The sequence below is a fragment of the Syngnathoides biaculeatus genome, chromosome 4 (genome assembly GCF_019802595.1).
Source record: "Syngnathoides biaculeatus isolate LvHL_M chromosome 4, ASM1980259v1, whole genome shotgun sequence".
NCBI classification, from domain to species: domain Eukaryota; kingdom Metazoa; phylum Chordata; class Actinopteri; order Syngnathiformes; family Syngnathidae; genus Syngnathoides; species Syngnathoides biaculeatus.
The window spans coordinates 25,021,101-25,029,359 of NC_084643.1; the positions used below are offsets into that span (position 1 = coordinate 25,021,101).

Here is an 8,259-nt window from a genome sequence, read left to right on the forward strand (position 1 = left end):
TTTTTCCGAGAAAAGACTGTGGTATTAGCTATTATACAATAAAAATAGCACACAAAAAGCATTTCAAAAATGTGATCCACATATATAAAATTATAAGCATTACTGCAGAGATGTAAAGACCAGGATTTTCCGACATTAAAGCAAGAAACAATGACATTAATTTCTAAACTTGTTTCATCACTGTAACCTACAGTCTTCAGAAGTTTATTTAAGAAAGAAAACGTTTTCAGAAGGCGAAGTAAAAACTTGAAAAATTGAAAAATGTCACGTGACACAAACAAAAAGGCTACAAAAAATGGATACACCCGTCAAGAAAGTACTTTCTGCCAACTAATAGAAGAGCATTTACTTGGTGTGTTTGTCACTCAGACATCCCTGGCATGGAAAGATTAACAAAGATCCATTATTAATCCATCCGTTTTCATAGCCGCTTATCCTCACAAGCGTTGCAGGAGTGCTGCAGTCTATCCCAACAGTCAACGGGAAGGAGGCGGGATACACCCTCTACAGGTTGGCAGCCAATCGCAGGGCACATAGAGACAAACACCTGCACTCACAATCACACCTAGGGGCAATTTAGAGTGTCCAATTAATTTGTCGTGTTTTTGGGATGTGGGAGGAAACCGGAGTGCCCGGAGAAAAGCCACGCAGGCATGGGGAGAACATGCAAACTCCACATAGGCGGGTCCGAGATTGAACCCGGGTTCTCAGAACTGTGAAGCCAACGCTTTCCAGCTGCTCCACCGTGCCACTCAAAGATACATTATGTTTCATAAATCATTTTCTGACCAATTTTGATATTTTCCCGCAACACACTTGAAGAGTTCTCACGGGACACTGGTTGGCAATCACTACAGTTCTCTAATTATGTCACAACAATGATGTAACAAAACCTGAGTCCTATTCCAAAATATTTTTATTAGTAAACTATATACTCACTATAAAAATCCTTATGCTGTCTTCCATCCATCCATTTTCTGAACCGCTTATCCTCACGGTGGTTGCGGGAGTGCTGGAGCCTATCCATCTGTCATCAGGCAGGAGGCACGGTACACTCTGAACTGGTTGTCAGCCAATTTTGGAATGTGGGAGGAAACCAGAGTACAGGATTCAAACCCCGATCCTCAGTCCTGTGAGGCCAATGCTCTAACCAGTTGTTCCACCGTGCTGCCTTGTACTTTCTTATCTTATGAATGTTAACTGATTCCGTTAGCAAACAACTTTCCCCAAGTGAAAAGATTACAAATGACAATACCCTGTTTTATCACCTCAAAAAAGATCACCACTCCTTTTTGTAACCTGTTTTAATAAGAGGAAAAGAAACACTCAAATGTATGTCAGTACTGTACTTTATTAAAAAAAAAATACAGTAATACAATTAAATATAACAGAATATACAGACTTAAACAGTTTCTGCATCATGATAATTGAAAAGGCATTGCGCTGTGCTCTTTCTGCTGTGGTGGTACCTTGGCCACGAGCAAACTTGGCAAACATTTATCAGGTAGTGTTAATGCCAAAAACAGAAACCGCAATGATACTAGTTTTAAAGAATAGATATCTGTGAATTGCACTGCATGCTCTGTTGGGATGTGATGGTCCAGCTTGTGTTCAAATGTAAATTGATGATTATCGCACTAAAAATGCTTGCTTTGTTAGCCTATGTATGGCATTTTGCGCTTACCATCAACGTTCCCCAAAACATCACCACAGTTAAACTCTTTTGGCACTACTCAAATATATAAAAGATTATGCAAGTCAAATACGATCAGAGGTCATTTTTCAGTCTTAATTTTACCTTTAGATGTACTGCATCAAGCAACTTTGGTCCTTTTGCCCAGGCTACCGAGAATAGTGAGCTCAATTTTTCTGTTGCTTGAATAAATTTATTTGCAAATCACTTGAATATTGTACATTATAATTGATGTTGAATGTGTTCTTGATTGCCCTCATACACTTTGTCTTGATGTGATTAAGTAAAATCCCTTTCTTAATCCATAGGGTTTAATGTATAAGTCCACCTTTCATAGCTACATCTCTAACTTCGTTAGAAAGGCTGTCCAAAGGTTTTAGAAGGGTTTTTTTTTAAACCAGCCTCGGAGAAGCACATTTGTGAAGTCACACTGATGATGCAAGACAATAAGTCCTGGCTCCCAGTATCGTACTCCAATGATGTTCTATCGGGTTGAGGTCAGGACTCTGTGCAGGACCCTAAAGTTATCCACACTACACTCATCAATTTCTTCATGGACCTTGTTTCATGTTGGAGCAGGTTGACCCCACCTCTAAACTGTATGTGTATGTTTTGTACTGCGTTTGCACTCATACTGTTGACATTATGACAACACACCGGAAGTACTTTTATTTATTATCTAGGTGCTCGGCGCGCATATGTGCAGTCAAATTGGACCTACGAGCGTAGCTTCCGCCACAAATGGAACAACTAAAGGGTTTTTCTCCTGTGTGTATCCTCATGTGCGACACCATACTTGGCTTTTGGGTGAAACCTTTACCGCAAAATGAGCAATGAAATGGTTTCTCTCCAGTGTGCGTTCTCATATGTGACACCATGTTCGGTTTTTGAGTGAATTTTTTACCGCAAACTGAGCAACTAAAAGGTTTTTCCCCTGTGTGTATTCTCATGTGTGACACCAGATACAACCTTTGCGAGAATTTTTTACCACAAGTTGCACAGCTGAAAGGTTTTTCACCTGTGTGTCTTCTCATGTGGGACACCACATGTGCCTTCAGGGAGAATGTTTTATCACACACTGAGCAGTTGAAGGGTTTTTCTCCAGTGTGTGTTCTCATGTGCCGCACCATATGATGTTTAGCAAAACCTTTACCACAAACTGAGCAGGTAATAAGTTTTTTACACGTCTTTGACGTTTCCTCGTTGCCCAAACTTGTCCCCTTTTCGGAGCATTTCAACTGATTGTCGTCACCTTCATCATCTACGTCAATCCTCCAAGTTTCTTCAGTGTTTTCTCTATGTGAAATTGGAACAAAATGATTCTCTGGATGTGCCCCTCCACGGTGGTCTCCACTTGGACCCTGATGAGGATGCTGTGACCACTCAGGTGATTCATCTTTGTTGTTACTGTCCACATAGACACCAGTCAGTCGCGACTCGCTGATGGTAGCAGCCTCCTCCTCTTTTTTAATGTGGAAGACCTGTGGTTGCTCCTCTTCTTCTTTAGGCTGGCGGAGCTGTGGATCCTCCTGCTTCAATCCGGAGCTCCCGAACTGGACATCTGTAGGACAAAAGCAATGTACAATTTGACTCTTATTGTACCGCACAGGAGGTCAATCTGTGATGGAGTGGTACACGTTTAATCATAGTGGTGGTCAACAGAAACATACTGTTTAACCACAAGTCTCATTTGCTCCACAGACACTTTTTGCATGATAAAAAATAAAATGGCGTGACCTCGCTCTCCGAGCCCGCTCGTGGGGGAGCGACCTCACGGGTCTGCTGCTTGGCGGAGCGAGCTCATCAGACACCGCGTCATTCCGCCCGAAGAACCATCTGGATATTCAACATTATTTACAGCACCCGGTTTAAATCTGTATGGAAGTATTCCTCCGTTTCCCGCTCAACGGATACTGCTATTTCTTCATCAGATGAGGATAAATTCGAGAAATGAGCGCTGGGCATGATGGAGTCCCAAATAATCGAACGTTTGGAACCCCACGTAACACTCACGTCCACGCACGTAGGTCATGTAACTTGTGAAAATGGCGGCGCACCTGAAAATTCGTAATTGTCGATAAAAATCTTCTCAAAACACTATTAAATGAGAGAGGATTTAACATCACATTATCAAGATAGGGTGCATATTACATGACCTGTTGGATACCGTGTTACTCCAACCCACCGGAATTTTCCTTTAAGAATGAGAGGCAAATGTTTTTTACACTTTATTTGCAGTGTTGACTTTGTTTTTTTTTTAAATATTGTTCAATTGAAGGTATTTTTTTTTGCTGTGATGTTGACATTGGTATAAATTCATATTTATTGTTTGGAATTGTGGCCCACGTAGGCACGTCGGCAATAAGAGCAGTTTACGTAATTGGGCACAATCTATCACGTGCCTTCAAGATAGAGTTCCAATTGGCTGATTGAAAAACCAAAACGGCTGCATTCGTGTAGTTTTAACGCACTTATTAGTCAAACAAACCTTTGTTGCATATCACAACGTGAGTCTTGTAAACAGCTTCCAGCTGTCGTCGATGTCGCTCGGTCTCCTCTCTCGCTCGACAAAGTTGCTCCTCGTACGACGCGATGGTTCCTTCGAATAGTCCAAAGATTTCGTCGGCGGCCGCAATGAGTCGCTCTCTTACTAACTCTTTCAACATCGTGGTGCAGAAGACACTTCGCCGACCACACAAGTTCAACCTCGTGTTGAGCTTCAGTCAGTCCAGTCGAGCTCGAGCTGCGGTATTGAGATTCCCACACATGGTTTCCAGGCAGGACACGCCCTACTGCAACATGATTGGCTCCCGCGTCGCGGCAAGGGCAGACGACGCAGATATAGCGACATGTAAACAAAGGCGTTCGTTATGGTTGGGTTTAGGGCTTTGATTTTTAGGAATCTTAGTCGCAGTATCAAATTAAAAGGTTCGCAGAATATATAAACGCAGGGTATTTTGGGGAAGTTCCTCCAGGCGCTCTCTCTGTGCCACCGAACGTTGGAAAAGTCGGGGCGATGTTGGAGTGTATCGTTCTGCACAAGCAGAACTGACACATTCAATACGGCGGACGTACAGACGTATTTTCCCCGATGGCATACACATTCGTTTGAAAATATAGAACACGGAGTGCGCTCTTTCTCTGAGTACTACAGTATCGTTCGACTGTATTTTGAATGAATTGTGAAACATTTCACCTGGCCCGAGGATCCAAGTATTGTTAGGACTAGTAGTATCCCTCCCTTGCTCAATGGTTTGTTCCATCGCGTATGCGGAAGCGCGGGAGTGTTGTGTGCAGAGTTGTGACTAAATAGAAGAACTACTGAGAAGCCAAAGCGGCTTCGCGTCGTTTTTGTTGACACACACACGCGAACAAGTATAACCTCGACCGGAATAAAAGAACAAGGTATTAGCGGTTCTAATAGTTGCCGGGCTTTGTCATTGCCTTTCTTATATCTATCTTTAACTGTAGCACGACAAAGGTTAAGGAAAGTGGGTATAAACGTTAAAATACTCTCACTGGTTAGAAGATTTGACTTTCCAGTGAGGCCTCCGTTCACGTGCTCAAAAGCAAAGGCGTTGATTGGCCAAAGAGGACTTCTGCCTCTCGCGAATCGACGGGCAGGACGCGGGGTACACCCTGAACTGGTTGCCAGCCAATCGCAAGGCACATAGAGACAAAAAGCCGCACTTCACAAACACACCTTGGGGCAATTTAGAGTCTCCAATTAATGTTGCATGTTTTTGGGATGTGGGAGGAAACCAGAGTGCCTGGAGAAAACCCACACAGGTTTAAAAGCTTGACTCTCAATTAAAAGACGGCGAACAGACAAGGCTTCAAGTTTTACTTGCTGCAAGGGGAGCGACAGGACCTCTCCCTGCTTCCAACCAACTCCAACTCGTGTCCCCTTGCAGCTTCTTTCACATGATGTGTGTCTGTGTGACTGTTTGATTGATCACATCTGTCTGATTGATGACATTGGTTTTCAAGACAATGAGTTCAAAGGTAGAAGCTAGGTGGTGATGTGTAACCAACTACAGTATGTACAAAATGAGAACATATGAATGATTGCTTTAACACAGGCACGGGGAGAACATGCGAACTCCACAGAGGCGGGCCCGGGATTGAACTCTGGACTTCAGAACTGTGAGGCCAACGTTTTCCCAGCTGATGCACCATCTCGCCCTTATTCAAATTTAGTTTTTTTTTTTTCCCCTCAAATTCATTTTTCATTCAATTTCCAATTGAGTTCCTGGTGGCACATATGTAAACCCATCCATTCCTTTGAGGACAATATCCAAATTCCAAATATCCATATGACTTGACCTGCCCTTGAATTCTTATCCATAACCATTTTCAAAGCATCACCAATGCCGTAACATTGTTTTGCCAAAAATAAGCCATTTTATATAGTTTTTCTCCAATTTGAAATATTTATTCACAAAAAGTAAAGACCAAAAGGAATTTAGCAGCAAATATACCATTAGCAAGACACAGTAGTAATTCAGCAAGTTGCATAAATATTTCTTGACAATGTACCAAATTAGGTAACTTAAAAATGTTAGTAGTTCAGTTGAAAAATAAAGGCTTATGCTTAATACCAAAAAAGGACAATGAAATAACCTAATTTAGAGATACTTGACCCGATACACCTGCTGTCTCAAATTAGTCACACTGATAATGCAGGACAATACGGCCTGACTCTCTATATCTTTCTCCAATAGTCCTCTATAGGGTTGAGGTCAGGACTCTGTGCAGCACCCTAAAATTATCCACACTAAACTCATCAATTTCATCATGGACCTTGTTTCATGTTGGAGCAGGACGGCCCCACCTCCAATCTGTATGTTTTATGCTGGGTTTGTATTCACACTGTTCACAATCTGAGAGAAAAACGGAAGTATTTTTATTTATTATCTAGGTGCTCAGTGTGCATATGTGCAATCAAATTGGACCTACGAGCGTAGCTTCCGCCACAAATGGAACAACTAAAGGGTTTTTCTCCTGTGTGTATCCTCATGTGCGACACCATACTTGGCTTTTGGGTGAAACCTTTACCGCAAAATGAGCAATGAAATGGTTTCTCTCCAGTGTGCGTTCTCGTGTGTGACACCATGTTTGCCTTTTGAGTGAACCTTTTGCCGCAAACTGAGCAACTGAAAGGTTTCTCCCCTGTGTGTATTCTCACGTGTGATACCAGATACAGCCTTTGAGAAAAGCTTTTACCACAAGTTGCACAGCTGAAAGGTTTTTCTCCCGTGTGTCTTCTCATGTGGGACACCATATGCACTTTCCGGGTGAATGTTTTATCACACACTGAGCAGTTGAAGGGTTTTTCTCCGGTGTGCGTTCTCATGTGTCGAACCATATGACGTTTGGCAAAACATTTACCACAAACCGAGCAGGTAATAAGTTTTTTACATGTCTGTGACGTTACTTCGTTGCCCAAACTTGTCACCTTTTCAGAGCAATTCAACTGATTGTCGTCACCTTCCTCATCTGCGTTGTTCCTGCAAGTTTGTTCCATGTTTTCATTTAATGAAAGTGGAACAAAAAGATTCCCAGGATGTGGCCCTTGATGAGGATGCTGTGACCACTCCGGTGAGTCATCTTTTTTCTTACATTTTGAAACACAAAGACTAAACATGTACCTCAAGTATATTAAAAAATATGATTAGCATAAGTGAATAAACGAGTGAAGAAACCAGATCAAAATGATAAAAAAAAAAATCTAAAGTGACTTTAAAAAATGGAAGCAATGAATGGGCTGAAGAGTGAAGCAGCTGTCGAGTGTTGGCCTCACAACTCTAAGGACCGGGGTTAAAATCCCAGACCTACCTGTGCGGAGTTTGCCTGTTCTCCTCGTGTCTGCGTGGGTTTTCTCTGAGCACTCCAGTTTCCTCCCACAACTTCCAAAACATGCATTCATGGGAGACATTGTTGTGATTGTGAGTGCGACTGTTGTTTGTCTCCATGTGGACTGCGATTGGCTGGCAGGCAGTTCAGGGTGTACCCTGCGTCCTGCCCGACGATAGCTGGGGTTGGGTCCAGCACTCCCGCGACCCTTTTTAGGATAAGCGACTCAGAAAATGGCTGGATGGACGGATGATGACAAAGAGGGTAATTTTATTTTCCAACAAATATTGAATGAGGAGAAAAAAAGGGCAAAACCGGCAGTGCTTACACATCACCTCGTGGGTATGTGCGCACGTGCCTGCCTCATATTTTAAGAGAAGACCATCATGTAACCAACCAAAAATTAAAGTACTTACTTCATGGCACTGGCTCAAGATAAGAGGAGCGAAAAAAGGAGCAACAAGAGGTCAGAATCCAAATTGTCTTTATAGCAAACAATTAAGCATACTCTACATAGAATACAACAATGTCAAATTGGGGGACTACGGTAAAACATTTATTGCCCTTTGTTGTGTGTCCGCATGTGTACAGTCAAACTGTTCTTGTGAGCATAGCTTTCACCACAAATTAGACAACTATAAGGCTTTTCTCCTGTGTGAATTCTCATGTGCGTTACTAAATGTGACTTAAGGGAGAATGTTTTATCGCAC

General features: G+C 42.3%; 1 protein-coding gene across 2 annotated transcripts in view; it reads right to left on the reverse strand.

The window, feature by feature from the left end:
* Positions 1-1,378: 1,378 nt before the first annotated feature.
* Positions 1,379-8,259, reverse strand: part of LOC133500064 (zinc finger protein 271-like) — a 10,729-nt gene continuing 3,848 nt past the window's right edge. The window contains exons 3-5 of one of the 2 annotated variants that reach the window (XM_061818644.1): positions 8,138-8,259; positions 6,630-7,054; positions 1,394-2,811 (exon numbers count right to left, since the gene is read on the reverse strand). The exon at positions 8,138-8,259 is cut by the window's right edge and continues 958 nt beyond it. In XM_061818644.1, the coding sequence (XP_061674628.1) occupies positions 2,362-2,811; positions 6,630-7,054; positions 8,138-8,259 (997 nt within the window). In that variant the 3' untranslated portion in view covers positions 1,394-2,361. Of the gene's footprint in view, positions 3,255-4,181; positions 5,216-6,629; positions 7,055-8,137 lie in introns of those variants that run through there. The other variant, XM_061818646.1, reaches the window with a different exon arrangement.